Genomic DNA, 25,612 nt, shown 5'->3' with positions numbered 1-25,612 from the left:
TGATTCACTTTTACCCATTCTACACCACTCAAGATTTTGCACACCTCAATCATATCTCCCCTTAGACATCTCTTTTCCAAGCTGAAGAGTTCTAACGTCTTTAGTCTTTCATCATATGATAGGAATTCCATCCCTTTTTATTATTTTGGACGCTATTCTTTGAATCTGCTATGAGTTCAAGTATTATGCTTTTCTTGACATGCATGACGGGTGCATTTGCTCTTTCTCACTAGGTAGTTAATATTTTCAGTACTGCCTTTTCACAGATAAGGTTGTTGCCCCTTGAGTCCTGGGAGTTACTGGTGTTATGGTATAATATGGTTCTGGGTATGTTTTTGTACAAGTTTGTGCACACCCGATTAACTGAACCTAGGAGCTGTTTAAAAAAACAAAGCTCTCTTTATGGTTAATCATCACATGGAACATTGTCATCAATTTTCTCAATTGAAGTGGTGCATCCTGGAACAGATATCCCCTACATTTGACGGTGATACAGCAGCTTTTTATCACTAGTAAGAGAGCAATTTTGGATATATACTTTATGATCTTATCAGCCATATGGTATGAATAACAATGTGGAATGGTTGACAGCTGGTGTGATGTAATTTTGGACATGCATATTAAAGGTTGATATGACGTCATCATGTTATGGGAACGTTGCCTTACCGGATATCCTGGCTTTCAAAAACTTGAGCTGGTTGACAGAGATGGTTTAAGGTTAATGCCATGGAAGGAGGTTGTGAGCCTGCAATTGCCCCTGATGAAGAAAACAAAATGGAGTACTCTGTCGGGCAACCAGTCTTCACATCTCCATTATATATAATTTATATATAAATATATATATATTTTGTTGTTGTTTTCAATTTTATATATACAGCTTGAATACAAAGATGATAATGTGGGGTTTGAAGAAATATATTTGTTTTCAGTGATTGTTTTTTCTTTTTGATTCTCTTCACTTGATTGGAACTTTTATGTACATTTATACACACACCATGGAAGAATATGTGATATATGGAGTATTACTACTGTGTGTCTTTATCAGGTCCTTTGTTGTAGGAAACAACCCTGGTGGACTTCATTTTAATTATCTAACAAGGGCCCCTGATTACTGATTATCTTCCATGTGAGTTATGTGTAAAAGAAAACAAGTAAATAAAATTTTTTAAAAAAAATTTTTTGAGAGTTAACACATACACAGAGAAGAGACACTGGGTAGGTTTTTCTATGTGGATTAAACATCATACAAAGCTACACAATTGCAGAATCTGCAGGGTAAGGAAGAGACACTATGGGTCAATCTGGAAAGTGGGAATGGAAAATGTATTCTCATTGGTGTAATACACAGGCCTTCTTCACAGACAGAAGTAGACAGAGATTTAACAGTAGACCTTCAGAATATAGCTGCAAAAGGGGAATTATTACTAATAGGTGATTTTAACATGCCAGATGTTGATTAGGGTATCCCTATTGTGGGGCCTTCTAGAAGTAGGGAGATTCAGGATTCTCTACAAGAACTGTTCCAGCAGTTGGTAATAGAAACCACTCAGGATGGGGCCATACTGGACTTACGGTAGTACTTACAAACATGGAAAGTGTTTCTGATGTTACAGTGGGTGATCATCTGGCATCCAATGATCACGGCATGGTGTGGTTTAATATTAAGACAGGTGTAGACAGGGCTCATTCAGAAGTAAAGGATCTAGATTTAAAAAAACTAAACTTTGTTCAGAAGGGGGATTACGTCAAGGAATTGTTGTCTAGATGGGAACATCTGGAGGAAGTAGGAAAGCAATGGGAAAACTTGAAAGGAGCTATTGTAAGGGTAATAAACCATTTTGTAAGGAAAGTAAGAGGAAAAGAAGGCCGCTTTGGTTCTCAAAAGTAGAAGCTAAAAAGGTAAGGAAAAAGAGGTTAACTTTCATAAACTACAAAAGATTGCAGAAAGAGGAAGAGTTTGAAAGGGCAACAATTTGAATGATTTGGAGGTGATTACAGCAGCGGAGCAATATTTCAGTGACAAGACATTTTTGGGAAGGGTTATAGAAACTTCAGACACATTGTGCCAAGTGTGTTGAACTTAGGGGTATATATGTGGAATAACTTGTAAATTTCATGGATGCATGTCATTCCCCTCTTGGTTAGGCTGAGAACTTTTCAGCACTCCCTCGTAGTAATAGGAAGAAGAGCATAAGTGGCATTGTGAAACTCAAAGGTGAAGGGGAAAAATATGTATAATCTGATAAAGATGAGGCTGAATTGCATAACAAATATTTCTGTTCTGTGATCACAGCTGAAGCATCAGGAGCAGGATCACAGAAGACAAACGCAAGTAGGAATAGGATCACAGAAGATAAACGCAAGTAGGAATGGTAGACACCGATCAATTTTCAGAGGATTGTGTTCATGAGGAGCTATCTAAACTGAAGGTGGACAAAGCAATGGAGTCGGATAGTGTACATCTAAGGGTACTGAAGGAACTTAGGGAAATTCTGGCAGCTCTAGAATTAGGAGTGATACTGGAGGATTGGAGAAGGGCGGATATGGTCCCTCTCCACAAAAGTGGAAGTAAAGAAGAAGTAGGGAATTACAGGCTGGTAAGTCTGACTTTTAAGGCAGAGAATGGTGATATCTCTGTATTTCTGTGGATTAGAGAGTTGCGCGGAGACAGAAATCCCACCCGTCCCCGCCAAAGTCCCACCCATCCCCGTGAGGACTCCCACCCGTCCCCATCCGTCCCCGCGAGGAATCCCTCCGTCCCCGCCCGTCCCCGCGAGGAATCCCCTCCATCCCTGCCCATCCCCACGAGGAATCCCCTACGTCCCCGCCCGTTCCTATAAACTTCAGAAATAGTTATTTCAGTTAATTATGCTACTGAATTAAAGGCTCTGGTAGAAACCCATTTAAAAATAAGCAAAAAGACTTTATTAATTTGGAAATATTAATTGTGAAGAATACATACTTTGTAAACGGGTTTCTACCAGAGCCTCTAATGTTTATAAATTTTTATTAACACAACTAATATACTACTTTATCCTGAAGCAAAAAAAAAAAAGAATTTTTTTCCTACCTTTGTTGCCTGGTTTCTGCTTTCCTCATGTTCTCATTCAATTCCTTCCATCCACTGTCTCTCTTCTCTCTGCCTCTTCCATTTGCTCTGTTACTGTGCCTCTCCCTTTTGCCCCCCTTCCAAATTGGTCTGGCACCCATCTTCTTCCCTCCGCTCCCCCCATAGTCTGGCATCTCTGTCTTCTTCCCTGCCAGCGTCTTCTCCCCACTCTCTCTTCCCCATTTCCTTTCAGCGTCCTTCTCCCCCATCTTCCCCATGTCCTGTCAGCATCCTTCTCCCCCCTCTGTCTTCCCCATGTCCTTTCAGTGTCCTTCCCCCCCCTCCCTCCCTCCCCATGTCCTTTTAGCATCCTTCTCCCCCCTCCAGTCCTCCCCATGTCCTTTCAGCGTCCTTCTCCACCCCTTTGTCTTCCCCAGTGCTTTCAGCGTCCTTCTCCCCCCTCAGTTTTACCCATTTCCCTTAAGCGTCTTTTCTTCTCCACTCCACCTTTCCTCCCTTTCTCCCTCCCTGCCCCTTACCTTTGTGGCGCTTCCCCACCCGACTGACAACAGAACAGGCCCGGTCGGACAAACCTCCCTGCCCTGTAGCCGCTATTAAAGCTGCTGTAAGAAGATAATTTAGATTCGCGGCTACAGGGCAGGGAGGTTTGTCGTCCAGGCCTGTTGTCGGTCAATTGGGGGACCTGACAGGCTGTGCACACTCCCGCCCCCATGGCTGCACCCGGGGCGGACCGCCCCCCCTTCCCCCCCCGCTTTGGTACGCCACTGCCTTCTCCCTATCTGCCCTGCCGCACACAGCCGACTGGAAGTCTTCACGATGTCAGCGCTGACGTCGGAGGAAGGGAGGGCTTTGCTTAAGCCCTCCCTCCGACGTCAGCGCTGGCATTGGGGAAAGCTTCCGATTGGCTATGTGTGCTGCAGCAGGGCAGGAAGAAAATGGAAGATGAGGCCTCGCCGCAGGGCAGGTAGGAACGACACTGAACCCCGCGGGATCCCCAAGAGCCCGAGGGGCATTCCCACGGGATCCCCGCAACCCTAGGGGGCGTCCCCACGGGATCCCCGTGACCCAAAGGGGGAACCCGCGGGATCCCCGTGGGTCCCACGGGATTCCCGTCGTCCCCATTCCCGTGCAGCTCTCTACTGTGGATTACAGGACCTGAGGCAACATGGATTCAATAGAGGTAGGTCTTCTCAGACAAATCTGATCAATTTCTTTGACTGGGTGACTAGAGAATTGGATAGAGGGAGTACACTAAGTGTGGTGTATTTAGATTTTAGCAAAGCATTTGAGAGTGTTCCACACAGGCAACTAATAAATAAACTGAGTGCCCATGGGATGGGCCCCACAGTGACAGACTGGGTCAGGAACAGGTTGAGTGGAAGGTGACAGAGGGTAGTGGTCAACGGAGATCACTCTGGGGAAAGGAATGTGATGTGCTTCAAGGTTCAGTTCTTTGGCCTGTTCTTTTTAACATTTTTGTAAGCGATATCACTGAAGGTCTGTCAGATAAGATTTGCCTCTTTGCAGATGATTCCAAAATCTGAATAGGAGTAGACAACCCTAATGTTGTGAATAACATGAGGAAGGACCTAGAGAAGCTTAAAGAATGGTCTGAAATATGGCAGCTAAGATTTAATGCTAAGAAATGCAACGCCATGCATTTGGGCTGCAAAAACATGAGGGAACTTATGGTTTAAGAGGTGAAAGAGGAGTGGCCAAACAGGTTGAAAATATTATGGTGAAAACTAGAAGGATGCTAGGTTGCACAGGGAGAGGTATGGACAGTAGGAAAAAGAAGGTATTGATCCCCCCTGTATAAGATTCTGGTGAGACCTCATTTAGAATATTGTGTACAATTCCAGAGACTGCACCTTCAAAACGATATAACGGGATGGAGTCAGTCCAGAGGAAGGCTAATAAAATGGTCGGTGGTCTTCATCATAAGATGTATGGAAACAGACTTAAAGATCTCAATATGTATATTTTGGAGGAAAGGCGGAGAGGGGCATAAATGCGCACGAGGCAAATCTTTTTCTTTTGAAAGGAAGCTCAGAATGAGAGGGCATAAGATGAAGTTAAGAGGTGATAGGCTCATCATAGAAATAGATGGTAGATGCGAGGAATAGTCTCCTTGTAGAGATGATGAAGACAAAGACTGTCTGAATTCACGAAATTGTGGGACAGGCACATGGGATCTCTTAGGAAGAGGAGGAGATAGTGGATGCTTTGGATGGGCAGACTAGATGGGCCATTTTGACTTAATCTACCTTTGTACTTCTATGGCTCTTTGTGTCTGCATATTTACCTAGACAATTTACATAGTACTTATCTTTTGTGTACAGTAGGTCCACTAGCAGACTATGATAGTTATTTAAGCTCTATTTGTGAAAAATTGGCATCTAGATGCATATATTGCATACACTCAAAAGACTAAATTCAAGAAATGTTCTGACCTGAACTCCTCAATTCTGATTTGTATCTTCTTCCTAAAACCTGCTTTCAAAAGTTTGTAGAACCAGAGAGTACAGATCTCGGAGGGGAAGACCTCTCATATCTCCTTCTGTGAATCCTGAGGGGTGGGAGATACGGGAAGAAATTTCCTGAAGACCCTTGTTTGTAGATGATTGCTCACCTTTATGGTGTCTTTTAGCCATCAGATAGTCAGAGCTGAGTTATATCCAGATACTGGGGTGCTAGATGCTGTTGGAAATGATTTGGGTGCCCCTGATATATAGCACTAACACCTCAATATATCCGGCCATGTTACTAGTGGTATTTTACTGTCCTAACTTGCCAGGATAGGTATTTGAGTACTGTGCTGCATATCAGCAGTCTATGAATAAATTTTCAGTGGCATTACCTAAGCTGCTGACTGGGCCCAGTGAGGGCTAGTTATCCAGATGCAGCAGTGGCCAAAAGAGCAAACAAGATGCTAGGAAATATTAGGAAAGGGATGGAAAATAAGAAAAAGAATATTATAATGCCTCTGTATCACTCCATGGTGTGATCTCAGCTTGAGCATTGCAAGCAAGTCTAGTCTCTGTATCTCAAAAAAGATGTGGAGGAGCATTTTTGATAGTGTGTCTAAGTCCAACTTTGGACTTTTTCAACAAGACGTCCAAAGGTCAGGGCGGGGAAACATCCATTTTCAAAACCGCTAGACATCCAATTTTTTTTCAAATGACCTATTTGGACATCTTGGCCCTTAGGACATCTAACCTTTTCGGCCATTTTTTAATACAAAAACGTCTATGTTCAAAATGTCCAAATCAAACCCATTTGGACGTGGGAGGGACCAGAATCTTAATGGATTAGTCATGCAGACATCCCAACAAGGCAGTGATGCACCTTAGGGGGCATTGCTGTGAAATTCACATGAAGGGTGCCAGGTACAAATTTCACCATAACCCCCTTTTAGTAAGGTAAGCCCTCCAAAACTTCCCCAAACCTACTATACCTACTTGTCTACCAACCCAATAGCCCTTATGGCTGCAGGTGTCACCTATATGGCAGTACAGTAGGTTTTGGGTGGACTCACACTTTTCACCATAAATGTAGTGGTTAGAGAGGCTTGTGGGTCTGGGTTCTCCTCTCTATGGCTCACTAGCCCATCCACCAGGCTTCTTAAGACGCCTGTGTCTTAAGGCTTTCCCATACCAGGTATATAATATTTCATTTACATCTTTGGGGGGGGGGAGAGCTCAGTGACCACTGAGGTAGTGGGGGGCATACTTTTATCTCTCCAGTGGTCATCTTGTCAATTTGGGCACCTTTTTGGCCCTTATTTGCTTTTAAAACAGGTCTAACTCCGGACATCTAAATGATATCCTGGATCTTGAAAAAGGTTTATCTCTGCAAAACATCCAAGTGCTAAATTCACCCAAAACACACCTTTTCCATGCTCCCTTAACATTTTGATGTCCTGGAGGGTGAATGCCCTGGAAGACATCTAAAAAATTAATTTCAAAAATCGGCACTTGGATGTTTTGGTGATTAAAACGTCCACTTGCTAGTTTATGCCGTTTTTTTGTACATCTGCATTTTTTAAAAATGAGCCCCATTGTAGAATTAGAAAAAGTTCTTAAAAGGGCATCCAAAATGATAAAGAAGACAAAACTCCTCTCATATGAGGAAACGCTAAAGAGGTTAGGGCTCTTCAGTTTGGAAAAGAGATGGTTGAGGGGGAATATGATAGAGGTCCACAAAATCCTGAGTGATGTAGAACAGGTAAAAGTGAATCGATTTTTTACTCTTTTAAAAATTACAAAGACTAGGGGGACACGAAATGACGTTACATGGTAATACTTTTAAAATGAATAGAAAGACTTTTTTTTCACTTTCTATCAATAAGAACATAAGATTTGCCGCTGCTGGGTCAGACCAGTGCCCTACTTGAGTCTAGCCTTACCTTATGTTCTGGTCCAGCAGGAACTTATCTAACCCTTTCTTGAATCCCTGAATAGTTAAGCTCTGGAACTCGTTGCCAGAGGATGTGGTTATAGTGGTTAGCATATCTTGGTTTTAAATAGTTTTGGACAAGTTCCTGAAGGAAAAGTCCATAGCCTATTATTGAGATAGACATGGGGTAAGTCACTGTTTGTTCTGGGATAAGTAGCATGGATTCTTGCTATCATTTGGGATTCTGCTAGATACTTGTGACTTGGATGGTTTTGACATGCAGCTCCTGATTGGTGAGGCCCGACTTTAGTGCAGGAAGAGGCAGTCGGAGCATACCGTGAGTGATTTCCTTCACTCGCCAGCGTTCCAGCTGCTCTCTCCTGCCTCTCCGGCTGCCCTCTCCTGCCCGGTCATTCGCGGTCAGAAAATACTGCAAATGAATGGGACCGCGAATGACCGAGGGAGCACTGTACAGTATAGCAAAAAAAAAGCACAAAGGGCCTCCAGTGGTCATCTGGTCAGTTTGGAACAGGCCTAGCCTCAAATGTCCAAGTTTTGCTCTGGATATTTTCTACAATGTTCCATTATTGCAGAAAAATGTCCAAATCATAAGTCTATCCTAATCCCACACAAAAACATGCCCCAACCCGCTCCCTTGAGATTTAGAAGACCTTCAGAGAAACAGCATAGTAAACCATAAAAAAAAGTGTTTTGAAAAAGCTCACTACTGTCCATTACACTGCTGGACCGCAAGAACTCGCAGAAGTCATTCAGAGGGGCTCAGCGTGGGGCAGGAGCGTAGAAAGCTCACAGGAGCATGGAAAGCTCACTCCTGCCTGGTACACCACTGAACCACCAGGGATTCAAAAAGGTACGTGGGGTGAGGCAGGAGGGATCCTTCCTGTCCTAGCCCACCAGGTCATATGGCAGGCAGGCGGAGGCTTGCAACAAGTCCGGGAAGGGGCAGGTGGCGCTTGCCCAAATGTAAGGTGAGACCCCCCATTTTTGGGCCCAAAAATCTCATCCTATATTTGAGTATATACGGTACTTGTTCTGCCCAGCACTGGCCTTCCTTCCTAACTGCTGGAGTTACCATTGAAAACCACTCCAACTTACCCAGATCTATTTTTGACTTGTTTTGTTATATTTGGGACTGAAGCCGTAAAAATCTGCCCAGCTCTGGCCTCACTTTCCAAATACTGGAGTTGCTATTTAAGCAGTGTTAAGTTTTTGACTAATTCCATCCTCTTTCCATTCAAGAATCCTTTGTGTTTATCTCACACATTTATGAATTCCGTCACCATTTTTATCTCTACCACCTCCCTTAGGAGGGAATTCCTGGCATCTACCACCCTCTCTGTGAAAAAAATACTTCCTGACATTACTCCTTAGTTGTCTACTCTGTAACCACTTTCCTATCTCTGGAAAAGATTCATTTATATATTAATACTTTTCAAATACCGGTATTTAAAGTTTGTATCATATTTCTTCTATGCCTCCTTTCCTCTAGAGTAGTGTTTCTCAAGTCAGGCCTGAAGTACTCCCTTGCCAGTCAGTTTTTCAGAATATATGCAATAAATATGCATTAAACTGATTTGCATTACTGCCTCCATAATATGCTTATCTCTTTCATCCATATTCATTGTGGATATCCTGAAAACCTAATTGGTAATGGGACACTCCAAGACCAACTTAGGAAACATTCCTATCTCTGGAAAAGATTCATTTATATATTAATACTTTTCAAATACCGGTATTTAAAGTTTGTATCATATTTCTTCTATGCCTCCTTTCCTCTAGAGTAGTGTTTCTCAACTCAGGCCTGAAGTACTCCCTTGCCAGTCAGTTTTTCAGAATATGTGCAATAAATATGCATTAAACTGATTTGCATTACTGCCTCCATAATATGCAAATCTATTTCATCCATATTCATTGTGGATATCCTGAAAACCTAATTGGTAATGGGACACTCCAAGACCAACTTAGGAAACATTACTCTAGTCTAGGATATACATATTCATGAAATCTCTTTTCATATATCTTTTGGTGTGAACCCCATACCATTTTTGTTTCTTTTTTCTGTATGGAAAAAATATTTTACGATACATGCGCACATGGAAATTTAAGCAAACTGTATTGTTAAATATCTTTTCTGAACCAGTTGAGCTATCAGGATTTTTTTTTAACAGCAAGAGAACCCTGAATGTCCCACTTTTAGGCTCTCAATCCATATATTCTGGTAACCATTGATTCTTAAATATTCCTGGTATATATTCCTGCATTTTACTTTTGGATTTAATTTTTAAAATTCTTCTTAAGCTACTATATTTTGGTGCTTCTGCAGTATGATTTGGATATTATCAGTTTTCTTTCTTATTATTAATTTCGTGCCAAAGTATATTTTTGTACAAGCTTGAATTGCTATTGCATAATAGTGCATTCTATTATGCAACAGGGTGCACTATTAATATGGCACTCTATTTGAGAAATGGGGTGCACTGTGGAGTGACAAGGTGTTCTATTGTATGATAGTGAACACTGCTGACAACATTGTACACACAAAAAAATCCTGAAATAAATGAAAAAAAAAAATCACATAAAAACATGCAAAAATGAAACAAAACAAAAAATTTTTGGCCTGTGTATCTCCAATAATTTGTACCCCAGGATATCAATTGTGCCTATAGTTCATTTTCTAATTCTCCAGTATTGTTTCTTAGACTTCTGGCATTTCCGTTATTCAAGGGGCAACTTTTTACCTCGAGAGCCGGAGCCAGGTCAGGTTTCCAAGATATCCACAATGAATATGTATGAGATGGATTTGCATGCACTGCCTCCTTGAGATGCAAATCTATCTCATGCATATTTATTGTGGCTATCCTGAAAACCTGACCTGGCTCCGGCTCTCAAGGACCGGAATTGCCTACTCCTGGGCTAGATTAAACATGTTGGAAATGATTCAGCTTGACCTCTTCTGTTGCTTCTGTTCTCCTGATTATGGCGATAGGCTGGTTTCTACCCTGTTCCGACCTATGAATTTACTCCATATATGCCTCTCTAGCAGTTATTCCTACCCTGATGCAATACCCTTGATGACTCCATGCTGCACATCTCATCTCTACAACTGATTAGCAGAGCTCAGGGTAATTAGTGCCCTAGGATGATAGCCAAATGATAATAGCACTATGAGCAGTTAACATGTAAAGAGAGGGGACCAAGGAATAAAAACCAAGGCAATGAGAAAAGGACAACGTATTTAACTAGGACATCAAAAGGACATCATAATTCAGGGCATCGTGATAAAAACCTGACAGGAGGCATTTACAAGTACAAAACCCGTCGTCTTCCTGCTTGAGTGAGAATAGGATCTGTCGGGGATTGTCTGATCTACAGCAGCGCTATCTGAGTCCACTTCATTTTAAACAACACCATGAATTTCCTCTGCCACTACTTTCTCTCGCTCTCTCTCTCTCTCTGCCTACACTCAGTTCAATGACAAAGCCAGAAAACTTCTTTTGTTTACTTCATTAGCCGTTTACAGAGAGATCAAAGTTCCTTGGAACCTGATACATGAGTCTTTTAAAGAATCATGGTCATTAAAAAGAAAAGAAGAAAAAAAAAAAAATCAAGAGAGAAATTGTTAGACATGACTTGAAAGTACGGTGCCATTTACAGTGCACCCTCTTCTAGCATATGCCTACATTTTCCCATCTGCGCGAGTGATCAAGCAACCCAGATTTTAAACGGCAGGGCACTGTTTGACAGGAGCATCGCTGAGCTATCTGGCAAGCTCCACAAGATGCTAGTGTTGGCAGCTTTAGAGTCAGAGGTTGATAGGCTGCCCTTTCTCCCTACAAATCCATTTCTTTGAGCTCAGCTTTGATTCTGAAGCATCTGTATCCATTAGAGAATAAGATCTTTCATAGAGCCTGTGTGAAATATGCTGTTTCCAGGCCCAACTATTGTAAGAAAAGAAAGGAAGAAGTACATTATATAATATTTGAACCACTTTGGTTTTACCACAGAAAGGTGGTGTATCAATGCATGACCCCAATTAATAAATAAAAGTGCATGGTAGCTGGAGAAAAATTTCTAATATACACAAAGAAAAATCACAAACTGACAGGCTTTATAACCTGCTAAATAGTTCACATAAACGTGGCTGCCATTGTGAGTACAGCAAACCTGGAGATCTGGGTTAATTCTGCCTCACTATAGAGCTCTTTTACTATACTGAAGTAAAATCTGCAGTTACCATGGCTTAATATGGGATTTTATTATGCAGTAACTGCAAATTTAATAAGGCGACTCTGGACGCATTCTTAGCATTTGTCTATAAGAGTCCTGGGTAAAAATGGCACATAGCACATCATACTTTGCTTGGAGTTAGCGTGAAAGCTCTTAAGGTTGGATTCAGTAGATGGCGCTCAAAGTTTAGCTCTAGAAAAAAATCTGCACTATGCACGATTCTATAATGGGTGTGCACTCTATTTTACAGACTCGTGTTTAGTACCAATTCACAAGCATAACTTTAGGAGTCAGACTCACAACTGCTGAAACCTGGTGTAAATACTAGTGCCCAAGTTAGGTGTGCTAAAATCCCTTCGATATGCCCCCTTTTGAGTTATGCGCTAGAAGAGAAAGATACCAGAGAATAGCACCCAATTATCGATAGCTAAGGTTTGTTAATTAATTTGCATGCAAATCTTGGATGCACACACAAATTTGGGAATGGAACTTTGGATGTCGTATATAGAATCTGAAAGTTGTTGCCTCCTTTTTAGGAGGCAGTAAGTGGTCCTGTGCTAACTCAAAAGTGCTGATAATTATGTGCTATTAGCAGCATGTTAACTACAAAGGCCCGGATTCTCTAACCGGTGGGGATTTTTTTACTCACCCAAGTTTTTAACTGATTTTCAAGGTACCGGAATTACACCTCCATAGGTGCTTTAGGCCACCTAATGCCACTGTAGGCGTGGCTAATGCTGGAAGTATCGTTAGGCAGCCTAAAGGGCCTATGGGGGCACAATTCACATCAAAGGTAGGTACTGGAAATGTAGGCCTGGAAAACCCTGGCCTAAATTTCTGGCACCTGCCTTTGCCGGAGGCGTGATTCTGTACCTATCGCTTTCATGTTATTAACACATAAGAACATAAGAATATAATAACATATGCTGTTCCTCTGCTGGGTCAGACCTGAGGTCCATCATGCCCAGCAGTCCGCTCAAGCGGTGGCCCATCAGGTCCAGGACCTGTATAGTAGCCCTCTATCTATACCCTTCTATCCCCTTTTCCTTCAGAAAATTGTCCAATCCTTTCTTGAACTCCAATACTGTACCCTGTCCTATCACTCCCTCTGGAAGCGCGTTCCAGGTGTCCACCACCCGTTGGGTGAAGAAGAACTTCCTAGCATTGGTTCTGAATCTGTCCCCTTTTAATTTTTCCGAATGCCCTCTCTTTCTTGTAGTTGTCGAAAGTTTGAAGAATCTGTCCCTCTCCACTTTCTCTATGCCCTTCGTGATCTTGTAAGTCTCTATCATATCCCCTCTAAGTCTCCGCTTCTCCAGCAAAAAAAGCCCCAGTCTCTTTAATCTTTCAGCATATGAAAGGTTTTCCATACCTTTTATCAAACGTGTCGCTCTCTTCTGAACTCTCTCGAGTATCGCCATATCCTTCTTTAGGTACAGCGACCAATATTGGACGCAGTACTCCAGATGCGGGTGCACCATCGCCCGATACAACGGCAAGATAACTTCTTTCGTTCTGCTTGTAATACCTTTCTTGATTATTCCTAGCATTCTATTCGCTTTCTTAGCAGCCGCTGCGAATTGTGCTGATGGCTTCATTGTCATGTCCACTATTACCCCCAAGTCCCTTTCTTGGGAACTCTCACTCAATAACAGCCCTTCCATCGTGTAGCTGTACCTCGGGTTTCTGTTTCCTACGTGTAAGACTACATTTCTCTACATTGAACTTCATCTGCCATCTCGTTGCCCACTCCCCTAGTTTGTTCAGGTCCCTTTGTAAATCTTCGCAGTCCTCTTTAGCCCTAGCCCCATTAAATAGCTTGGTGTCATCTGCAAATTTTATTACTTTGCTTTTCGTCCCCATTTCTAGATCATTTATAAATACATTGAATAGCAGTGGTCCAAGCACCGACCCCTGCGGAACACCAGTCGTGACCGTCCTCCAGTCCGTGTAGTGGCCCTTCACTCCTACCCTCTGCTTCCTGCCCGCCAACCATTTCCTGATCCATCTGTGTAAGTCTCCTTCCACCCCATGGTTCTTTAGTTTCCGAAGTAGGCGTTCATGGGGTATCTTGTCAAAGGCTTTTTGGAAGTCTAAGTATACAATGTCTATGGGGTCCCCTTTGTCCATCCATTTGTTAATTCCTTCCAAGACGTGCAACAAATTTGTCAGGCACGATCTTCCCTTGCAGAAGCCAAGTTGGCTTGTTTTCATAAGTTTATGCCTCTCTTTTATCAGCGCTTCTGCAATTTTCCCCAGAACCGAGGTCAGACTTACCGGTCTGTAGTTCCCCGGGTCACCTCTCGATCCCTTTTTATGTCAAATCATTTTTTTATTATTTCAAGAAGAATACCAATGCAACACAGCACCAAAACATTATACAAGAACATCCACAAAAATCTCCCCTCCCTTCCCACACCCTCCCATCCAGGGAACAGTCACCCAACCCAGTCCAAACAAGGAGTGATGTGCATCAATTCAGCAATCTACTTCTGGCACAAGGACTCATTGTCACTGCAAACGGTAACCAACACTGAAGAAACAAAATGCCTCGTTTAGAGTTTAAATTGGGAAGAGCTTGACGTTCAAACCCTGTCTGTATCATCAGCGACCACCAATGCATCAGGGTAGGAGTCTGGGGCAATAGCCAGCATTGTAATATAGACTTAATGCCCATAAGTATCGATTTTTGTACAAATGTCGTGCTTCCCCTTTTCACCGAGAACAAGGATAATTTCAAAGTAAAGAGAAAGGTATCAACGGGCCTCCAGGAACAGTTCCACATCAAGGCAATCTGACTGCCCAGTCTTCGCCAATAAGCCTTTATGCCAGGACAGGACCAAAACATATGGCCCAAAGTAGCTCAGGACATCCCACAACGAGGGCAACAGTTTGAAGAGCAGAGTCCGATACGCTCGGACCGGCGCAAAGAAGGCCCGCAACACAAACTTGTAGTACTTTTCCTATTCTACTGCAGAGTGCAGTACTCTAGGGCCCAGTTTCAAATTACGTTTTATAACCTCCGCTGATATTGGGACCTGCAAATCTTCGGTCCACCGAGCTGCCACCGCTGAATAGTCCAAGTCTCCTGCCAATTCTTGCAGAAACTGATGATGAAACCGGAGCAGAGTAATATCCTGGGCAGTCAAACAAAGAGAGTCCGATAGTTTCTCCTGTATCCTGTCCAACAAGGCAGTACAAGGATATAATGTTGTAATTATCTATAAGAATACCAGTCATGGATTCCAAAATGAAAGGACTCCCGCAGTTGTTGAAACTCTTGAAGCTTGCCATCAGCCTGTAACCCCTGGGACAAATACAGTAGTCCTTTAGAAGTCCATTGCAAAAAGGACCCCCGGCCCATCCCAGGGAGAAAATCACCGTTACCCCGTATAGGCAGGCATGGAGTCACACACGGGCTAAGCTGTAACAATTTACAAAGACATTTCCAAGTTTTTCTGGCTGGAAACAAAAATATATCTCCAAAAGAAGGAGAATGCTCCGGCAATCGTTTAACATGAAGTAAATAGCTAAAATGATAGGGAAAGAACGCCATACATTCCACAGTCGTCGCAGAGAAATAAGTAGTCATACAAAACCAGTCATTCAGATGTCTAAATTGGCAAGCCAAATTGAATCGGCTCACATGTAAACAACCCCATACCCCTCTGGTCTCTAGGCATAAACAATGTGGCCAAGGGAATACGAGATCGTTTACCCCCCCCCCCCCCCCACACACAAATAAGTAAGTAAAGACCTCTGCAATAAGAACAGATGACCACGGTGCAACAGCAAGGGCAACATTTGCAGTACATAAACCCATTGGGGAATCATCAGCATATTATAAAGCGCGATTTTACCCATAAGTGTAAGGGGGTATGCTTGTACCCTGTACAAACCCCACCTGTTCTTCAGAAATGAGGCTTGGCAACAAAGGGGTCAAATGATTGGCTAGCAAATGGGCTAAGATTTTTAGGTCCACATTTATTAAATAAATGGGGCGGTAAGATTCTATCTCATCCCTCGGGTTATTAGTTTTAGGAATCATCGTAATAGTGGCCTCATTCGCATAAGGAGGAAAAGTGCCTTCTTCCAAAACCCTGACATAATAGCGAAAAAGTGATTCAGATAGTTGCGGAGATAATTTATCAATGGTTAGATACAAATAGGTTGGCCCTTAATATTGAAAAAACAAAAACGATGCTTTTCCCATGGAAAGAAACTCCAAAACTTATTGCCCCTATTACTATAAAAAGTATTCCCTTGCAATTGGTTTATACCATTAAAATCCTAGGAGTTATATTCGACAGTAAATTAACTTTTCATGAACATATTGGTAGTATCGTCAAATCATCTTTCTATAGACTCCGTCAAATCCGTTCCCTTTCACAATATCTTTGTTCTAAATCGCTTAATATCCTTATCCATTCCTTAGTAATCTCTAAAATCGATTACTGCAACGCCCTTTTTAAAGGAATTGCACAAAGTGAAATTAGACGGCTCCAAATCATATAAAATACTTCCATTAAACTTACAACAAAGACAAAAAAATTTGATCATGTAACACCACTTCTCAAGAACGCTCACTGGCTTCCGGTATCTCATAGAATAACTTATAAAATATGCCTACTCACTTTTAAATCAATGCTTTTTAAAACACCCGCATTTATTTTTAAATCACTGATCCCTTACTCCTCAAACAGAATATTGCGGTCAAACGAACAACATTTATTGACAATTCCATCCCTTAAGATCATCAACACTAGAAGACAATTTATCTTTTCTGTTACTGCCCCACAAATCTGGAATTCTCTTCCAATTTATTTAAGAGAAGAACATATTGATAAATTCAAGGCCAATCTAAAAACATTCCTTTTCAAAGATGCTTTCGAACAATAATTCTTAATCCTGAATTTATTAATAATGTTGTATTTGACCATTCATTTTAATTCCCAACCCTGTGTTTTTACCTGACCTCCTTTTCTATAATAATTTGTAGTTCATATCCCCTTTACCTCTTTGTTTTTGTTTTGTTAAGTTTGTATATAGTCTAGTTTATTTTAATGTTTATGTTTAAATAATGTATTACTTTTTAATATATGTAAGTTTAATTGTTTTTTAAGTATGTTCATCGCTTTGAAGTAAGATTAAGCGATTAATCAAAAATTTTAATAAACTTGAAACTTGATAACATTTTATAAAATTCAGGAGAAAACCCATCAGAGCCCGGAGCAGTACAAGTACGTAATTGCTGTATTGCTTTCTGAATCTCCAGACCCTGAATGGGCTTATTTAAAACTTCACATTGCTGCGCCGTAAACTGAGGCATACCTGCATCTTCTAAATAGTCCAGAATATCTGGACCTTAGTAAGGACCCGGGTTAGCATAAAACCGTGAAAAATGCTGATAAAAAGCATCCGCAATGTCAGGAGGCTTAGTCGAATAAGAGGCTACTCCCCTCCGAATCTTAGCTATATACCTGTCATCTTGCCAATTTTTGGTTAAAGCGGCCAGCATTTTCCCAGTTCTATTCCCATAACGATAAAACTTATATTTTCGGTAAAAAAGGGATCTCTTGGTACGCATTAAACACGACCTGGACCGAGTGAAGCTCCTCCTGCAATAGCGGCGAGGGCTGTCTAAGATATTTAGCTTTCAAAGTTAAATAGCGTTTTTCGAGCCTAACAACACCGTTCGCTATTCGTTTGCGACGTGCTGAGATAAACGCAATAATGTCTCCCCTAAGCACAACTTTAGCAGTTTCCCAAAATAATAAGGGCTCCTCCCTGTGTTGTTCATTATTCGAAACATAGTCATCCCACCGTTGTTGTAAATATTTCAAAAATTCAGGGTCCTCTCACAAATAGGATGGAAACCTCCACCTTACGGGTCCCACGGGGTGAACCCCCAAGACTACATCAATCCAGATGGGACAATGGTCCGATACCTCAAGAGGGCCAAATTTCGCGTCCACCACCTGGGAAAAAAGAGTTTCAGACACTAACAAATAGTCAATGCGAGGAAAAGACCCATGGGCACGAGACTGGTGTGTATAATCGCGCTCAAAAGGATGAAGCAGTCGCCAGGGGTCCAGTAACCCTAAGGATTTACAGAGAAAGGGTATGCCCTTAGGCACATTGTTAACCAGTGTAGGGGCCACATAAGTTCTATCTAAAGTAACATCAAGCATCTGATTAAGTTCACCTGCCACCATAAGAGGCACAGAGGAATCCCCCAATCCCAAGTTTACCAAAGTCTGAAAATAAGCATGGGAATAGTCATTAGGACCATACGCTATAAGCAGTCAAAATACAGTACCCTGTAGCAAAACTTGTAACAGCAGATATCTGCCTAGAGGATCAGACTGCAACACAGATATCTCACAATTTAAGCCCCTACGGACCAAAAGACAAACCCCAGCCCTCTTTCCTGGAGAGGATGCACTGAACACCTGACCTACCCAACCTCGTTGAAGTTTTTTATGTTCCTCCACTGTCAACCGGGTCTCTTGCAAACATGCAAAATCTGCTTTATGGTGTTTCAATTGTTGCAAAATCTTGGTACGCTTCACCGGCGAAGTTATACCGGAAACATTCCAAGATATCAAACGCAACGGTCTATCACCCATGATCAGCAAACATAACCATCACACATCCAAGCAATGTGCCTGGGCGCCCAGCCTCGTCCCAGCGCATACACACAGATACACATACACTCCAAGAATAAGGGGCAAACTAAGCACCCCCAAATTCACCCCTTTTCACAAAAATCCCCATACAACCCAACACACAACATCGACCAGTAGGTACTGTTCCCTGCCCAAAGAAAAACCCCTAACCAACCCCACCCCAACTTCCCCACGAACATTCCCCACAATAGGCCCGCAAGAGACGCCTAACAGGACTCCACCCTCCATAGTACAACAACAGAGAACAGTTATAATGCTCCCAACCAGCAAGTACCACCAAGCCACCCAGCCAGTACTAACATGCAAGAAACAATGCAAACAAACCAAATAAACACCCCAAGATGAAATAAAGTCAGGTGGCCTCAGCAGATAATCCAAAGGTTAGGTTAATAAAGTCTGCGGCTTCTTGAGCTGTCACAAAGGAATGCTAAGCTCCGTTATGATGAATTTTAAGTAGTGCCGGATACAAAAACAAGGATAAAAACCTTTCCTCCGTTCAGTCAACGCAGTAGAATAGTCTTGGCTGATCCTAATTGGTGCTCCCTGGAAATTCAAAGCCTCTCGTTTGGCCCGATATTGTTTAAGGATTTCCATTTTGTGTCTATAGTTCAAACATTTCACAATGACCACTCTGGGCCGCGAATCCCGGTCTGTTCGCGCCCCAATACGATGAGCACGTTCCAGACATATGGGCCCCAACGGGGAGGCACTCGGGAACTCCAGCTCCAACCAACTTTACAGCTCAAGCAACAAGCGAGCATCCAAAATGAGCTCTGGAATGCCAAGAAAACGCAAATTACTGCGACGAGACCTGTTTTCTAGGTCCTCAATTTTATCAGCTTGAGTACAGAGCTGTTCCTGCAAGGCCGAGATGTCCATTTAATGGGAGTTCACTGTGTCCTCCACCGCGGAGACCCTCTGTTCCAGTTCGGCTGTCCGAGATGAATTGTCGGACAAAAGTTGTTCAAGCCGGGTCATCTGGGTTGTAAGTGGTTCTAATTGAGGAGCCAAAACTTGCGCGTCCGCCGCCTTAATGTCGTTAAGCGCCGCCTCTGTAAACTGTGAGACCGCAGTGGCCGTAGCGTCTGCCATTTTGGGAGCAGCTGGAGTAGCGCAGTCCCGATCTTTCCGCACCGATTTCATTGCCTCTGCTTCCTGAGAACGGGTAATATAACGTTCCATATATTTCGCCACCCAGAGTAGGGAAAAACACTGCTGCGAAGCTGGTCAGGAGAATTAATTAATAGAACAGGAGAGCAAGGTCCCAGAGCCAGCCAGAAACACGTCCTCACCCACTCTTAGCGTCACATGACCGATCCCTTTTTAAAGATGGGCGTAACATTGGCTATCTTCCAATCCTCCGGGATCACACCTGTTTTCAGGGATAGATTACAAACCTGCTATAGTTGTTCCGCTATTTCCTCCTTTAGTTCTTTCAATACTCTAGGGTGGATTCTGTCCAGGCCCGGCGATTTGTCAGTTTTTAATTTTTCTATCTGCCTGTGTACGTCCTCAAGGCTTACTTCCATGGATGTTAACTTTTCTGCTTGGTCACCTTTGAAGATTTGTTCAGGTTCCGGTATGTTGGATGTGTCTTCTTTTGTAAATACTGATGAAAATAACATGTTTAGTCTTTCCGCCACTTCTTTCTCCTCCTTCACCACTCCCTTCCTATTTCCGTCATCCAGCAGTCCCACCTCCTCCCTAGCTGGCTGCTTCCCTTTAACATATCTGAAGAACGGTTTGAAATTTCCTGCTTCCCTGGTTAGCCTCTCTTCATATTCTCTTTTTGCTTTTCTAGCCATGAGGTGACATTCTTTTTGATACTTCCTGTGTTCTTTCCAGTTCTCTTCGGTTTTGCCCTTTTTCCATTTCTTGAATGAATTCTTCTTATCCCCTATTGCTTTCTTCACTTCTTTAGTTATCCACGCTGGGTCTTTTGTTCGACTCTTTTTGCACCCTTTTCTGAATCTGGGAATATACCGATTTTGCATCTCGCTTACCGTGTCCTTGAAAAAAGACCAGACTTGCTCTACAGTCTGCACATGATCAGCGGTTGCTTTTAAGATGGCCACTGACAACAGTTCCGGTTACAGAATTCGGTCCAAAATGCCTTCCATGCCCACTCTCCAACCATATCATGCCCCCTATTGCAAAAAGTACTGCCAATTAAGTGTTTGTTAATTCCAATAATTGATTGCTAGCACCTGATGGATTAGTTCTTGCACAGATTTGGGGTCTGTGCCTAATTTTGGGTGACCCATACAGAAACCGGGGGGCGGGGGGAGGATTTATGTTTAAGGCAGTTCAAAAGGGCTTCTAAGAGACCTTCAACAAGTCACTTCACCTTTTCATATTCACTTTTAGTTTTAATAGAGTTCTTTAATTGAAGGCAGTTTCTGTTGTGTAGAATTGTGCATCCCTGTGTCTTATAACTGAGAAAGCACTTAGGGGCCAATTCTATGAAGAGGCGCCTAGATGAAGGCCCTCTGACGCAGCATGGGGAATGCCTCTTCTAGAACAGCACCTGAACACCAAGTTTCATTACAGAATACTATCATAAACCTGCATCAGTGCATCTACTTACACCAAGACTCTGGCAGATGTAAATAGGCACAGCTGAGTGTGCCATGCAGCATGCATAACTTACAGTGGTACTCCTCAACCCAGACGCACCAGGTTTTCAGGATATCCACAATGAATATGCATGAAAGTCAGTGGATGCAAATCTATCTCATGTATATTCATTGTGAATATCCTGAAAATCTGAAGGGAATAGGTGTACCCCAAGGACTGACTTACAGTATTCTGTAAGTGATGAATGTCAGTGGGAGACAAACCCATGTTTATGCTCCACCCAAGTGTACCTGCCTTTATATGTTATGCACACCTTTATAGAACAGTGCTTAGAGTACATGTGTGAGTAAGTGGCACTTTTCCCTGCATGTACGCATCAAAGGTGCATGTAACTGCAGGCTCGTGGTTACAGAATTGCTTTTTAAGGTTTCAAAGGAACCATTTTATTTTCTATGAAAGAGCAGTGTTCTTCCTTACATATACAGTAAGTCATAAGAACTTAAGAACTGCCTTACTGGGACAGACCGAAGGTCCATCAAGCCCAATATCCTGTTTCCAACAGTGACCAACCCAGGTCCTAAGTACCTAGCTAGATCCCAAATAGTAAAACAATGTCTGTTACTGGTGTTCCTTGCCTGTAACATCAGCTGCCATCAGTCCCTCTGCTCGGATGACCTTCACCTGCAGATGGCCCACATCATTTAGGTTCTGAAAGGACTTCATCAAGCTCTGAAACAAAAACAGATGAGATTTCCATTATTGGCAGTGATCTACACCAGCAATAAACTAAACTAAACTAAACTAAAGCTTAACTTTGTATACCGAGTCATCATTCTGAGAAGGCTCAACTCAGTTTACAGCAATTAAATAGAAGATAATAGCAAAATTTCAAAAGAATTAATTTTCAAACTGTTTGGCAAATAGAGTAGTTTTTAAAGATTTATGGAAAAATTGAAATGAACTGGAACCTCTTAAAAAAAAGGGAAGATCATTCCAGAGTTGAGAGAATTTAAAGACCAAAGATTGACTGAAGATCTTGACTCCTTTAATCCCTTTTTTAGACGGGAGAGTTTAAATTGTTGGATACCTCTTGCAAAGGAGAATCGATAAATGTTCCAAAATAAAGGAATAAGAGGATTAAAGATACCATGTAGAATTTTAAAAGAAATACAAAAGCATTTAAATTGAATTCTAAAATAAACCGGGAGCCAAAGGGGTCACATGGTCAAATTTACATTTTCCAAAGATCAGCTTCGCAGCAGTATTCTGAATTAATTGTAATCTATGAAGACAAATTTTTGTAATGCCGAGGTAGATAGCATCATAGTAATCAAGACGAGATAATATAATTGATTGAACTAAGACAGAAAAATGACAGTGATGAAAAAGATGTCTAACCTTCCTCAGCATTTGCAAACTAAAGAAGCATTTCTTGACCAAGGAATTTATTTGGTCCTTAAAGGAATCAAAAAGGACTCCCAATATCTTGGCAGAGAACTCAATTGGTAAGGAGGACCCAGTCCCATGGTGCAGATGTGCTGTTTTAGCTGGGCTGAATGCCTGGCCACTTACATGAGCAAAGTGAAAATATAAACAAGTGACTCAGAGAGGCTAACGCACAGCTCTGCATGGGCCTTCAAACTGGCTGAACCTCGTAGTAACAAAGGAAATGCACTTATAACTTATAATTACACTACACCGCCCAGGAAAAATCCTAAAAAGAAAGCCTAGTTTTGCATTACAGATCACCATCAAAAAGGGTTAGGCCTAGAAAGTGAAGCACCATCTTTTTCTTAGAAATAAGAGAATGCTGACAGTTGGAGTATGCTGTAATATTAACTTTACAGATCTCTAGCGACTGCTCCCTCTTTATAGTGAAGAAATAACATTGCTATACAGAATGGAGGAAACTTAAGGTACGGAAGGGTCATATGTGCTTCATGATTCTTTTCCCGGGAAAATATTTATCACAAAGATTAACTGTTAATCTCTTTTCACATTTGTTTGTCCTCGGGTGACCTTTCTAAAGTACTCGGGTGACAGAAGGGCAAATGAGACCACACATCACCTTCCACCAGTTTGCTGAACTGTTGTCCTATGGATGCATAGAGAGCTGTATTTTGATAGAAGTTTTGTAATACAGACTGCTTTCTCCTGTAAAAAGGATCAAGTTGAATGATCAGAGCTGGTACTTGCAGCAAAGAATGGTTTGTCTTTTACAATGTCATAGGTAGGGAGAAAACCCACAGCATGGCTTTCCTGCTCCTTCCTTTGCTAGGGTTATTTAAAACCTATTTTCGTTGTGATTGAGGCAGATACTAGCGGACTATACTGTAGCTTAGGGCATTCTGCAAACAGAGAATAACATCTTAACTCACCCCTCCTCTCCTCACTCTGCCAGGCACCAATTATGTGAACTCTCAGTAAGTATGTAGAGTTCATTTATTTGAACTTCTGACAACTTGGTCTGCTACAGGCAGCAAAACCCCATGGCAAGCACAAAACTCCAGTCTGGCATTTTGCAAAGCCCATACCTAAACCATGATTGCTCAGCATACACGCCAGCTTGTTGCTTAGGATTATTGTCAAGGGCCTCTAAAAAAACCTGGCTTGGTTTTTTTTTTTCCCTGCCGTAGCCCTTTCTAGAAGAGAAATCTCTGTTTTGCTGCAAATCTTTTCAGTCCTCGATAGATGGGAAAAGATTGAAATGCTCTGGAGATGAGTCCTCTTTATTTTTTTTAATGAAAGGCTGTATAATATATTTTCTGTAGGGCTGCGGCAGCTGTCAGGGAGAGCGTCTCGGCTCAGCTCTATTATGGGAGAAGCAATACCCCCCATCCTATGGCATGGAGATACACTGAGGGGCCAGAGCTGATTGACAGCTTGTCACCATGACGTCTTATTCCATCTCTGTTATGGAGAAAATTAATGTCACAGCACCCGCCTTATGACTTGCTGTCATCTTAGAACTGCTCACCTTTTATCAATGCTCCAAATAACATTTCAAACCCATCGTCTCAGGGTGGACAATCCGGTCAAGGGACATTAAATCGGATGACTGTGAAATGTCATAATATAAATGGAATGCTAACAACTTCTGCGCTCAACTAGCTCCTCTGGTTTTTAAACTATGACAAGGGGGACCCAGAGTCAGCACACCCGCTCCGAAAAGGTCATACAATCTCTCTTGGTCTGCTACCCCATTAATGATCTTTTCCCTTCTGCCCCTGGGGTGGGGGGGAAATAAGGTATTAATAATCTTTTAAGGCAGTTTTACATTAACAGTTCAAGCTGTGGTGTCTGATTAATTTGTAGGGCTCTGTGGATCAGTTAGAAATGGCTCTGATCCAGCCATTTTTCTAGGGCCACTGGATATGCCAACTTGCTTATTAACTTTCTTAGTCACAACTATACATGGCAATAAGTATGTATCCTATGGATCGCGGCCATTTTCTATGAAAAGCTATATGCAGAAAAATTGGTACTATAATGTTAATGGATTATACATCTAGTGAAAGAAAGGTGGGGGTGACAGAATGGGGATACAGGACATAAGTCAGGCAATTGATGCGAATGGTGGGGTTTCTGTAAGTGTTGCAGAAGGTTTTGCTGATCATGGTCACCCAGTGATCAAATCATTGAGAGAAAAAGGCATGCCTGGTTGTAATGGAAAAATTATTAATCTTCATCTTATAGAACTATTTTACAAGCTCCACTTATTTCCGATTTTTGGCCATTCTGGTGGGCGCAGTCTAGAGAAGAACCGAGGCTGCAATCCTGAATTTAAATTTAATGACATTCTATGCTAGGCACGGAAGCTAAGACGAGAAAGACTGACATCTCATCAAAAGAGAAAATTAATTCTGAAAGCCATTTTTTCAAACACTACCTCACCATGCAAACTGTCTCATTTACCCCAACACTCGTTGCAAAAGTATTGTGCAAGTTGCATTCAGGAGCAGCGTCACACCCCTCGCAGTTCTCTGACTCAATACACCCAGCACAAATACATTCAGAGACCTTATTCTATCAGCATGAAATGGTGGACAGCATAAAAAAAAAGAGGCAGTAAAGAAATTATTCATGCAATTGTAAGCATGCTTGAAAGATGTTGCATGGTCTCACAGGTCTCGGCCAGTTTAGAAAGTATGTTTTCTTTAGCCTTGCTAACTCACCCCTATTAAACTGTGTTTCTGATAACGCTATTGGTGCCTGAGTTGTACAAGCAGACAGCTGATGCACTGCAGATAACCGGAATACATTTGCCAAAGCGGGCAGCTTGCTAATCTGTTTGAAGAACATTGTACTGCATTAGTAGGAGCACTTCATGTTATCTGTGTGGACTGATAAGGTACATCTTTATTAAATTCACTTATTGAAAGGATGTCAGTCAGGAAACAGGAATATTTTAAACTGAGAAAAAAAAAATTATGAAGTGCTCTTTGTTAGGCAGAGCGTCTGGAGAAGCCTTCTAAACACCTGGCAGCATTGTACAATAAAAGCGTTGTAATTTTAGGTGGAAATAGAATGTATTTTTGTGGTATCTTGAGTAAGAAGGTTTTCTGGCAGTGAGCAGGTCTGGAGTAAGAGCTCCCCCCTCTGACGCTTCTGTAGAACTGCAGGATGCAGG

At 42.0% G+C, this 25,612-nt stretch overlaps 1 protein-coding gene across 2 annotated transcripts in view; it reads right to left on the bottom strand.

Annotated features, from left to right (window-relative positions):
* Positions 1 to 25,612, bottom strand: part of MCTP1 (multiple C2 and transmembrane domain containing 1) — an 817,302-nt gene that overhangs the window by 396,957 nt on the left and 394,733 nt on the right. For both annotated transcript variants that reach the window (XM_033917588.1, XM_033917682.1), the window contains exon 9: positions 21,618 to 21,711. In XM_033917588.1, coding sequence (XP_033773479.1) covers positions 21,618 to 21,711 — 94 coding nt within the window. The remainder of the gene's footprint in view (positions 1 to 21,617; positions 21,712 to 25,612) is intronic.

Source organism: Geotrypetes seraphini, chromosome 1, assembly GCF_902459505.1.
Source record: "Geotrypetes seraphini chromosome 1, aGeoSer1.1, whole genome shotgun sequence".
NCBI lineage: Eukaryota > Metazoa > Chordata > Amphibia > Gymnophiona > Dermophiidae > Geotrypetes > Geotrypetes seraphini.
The sequence above is the reverse complement of the archived record's forward strand: the minus strand, read 5'-3'. Positions and strand labels throughout refer to the sequence as shown.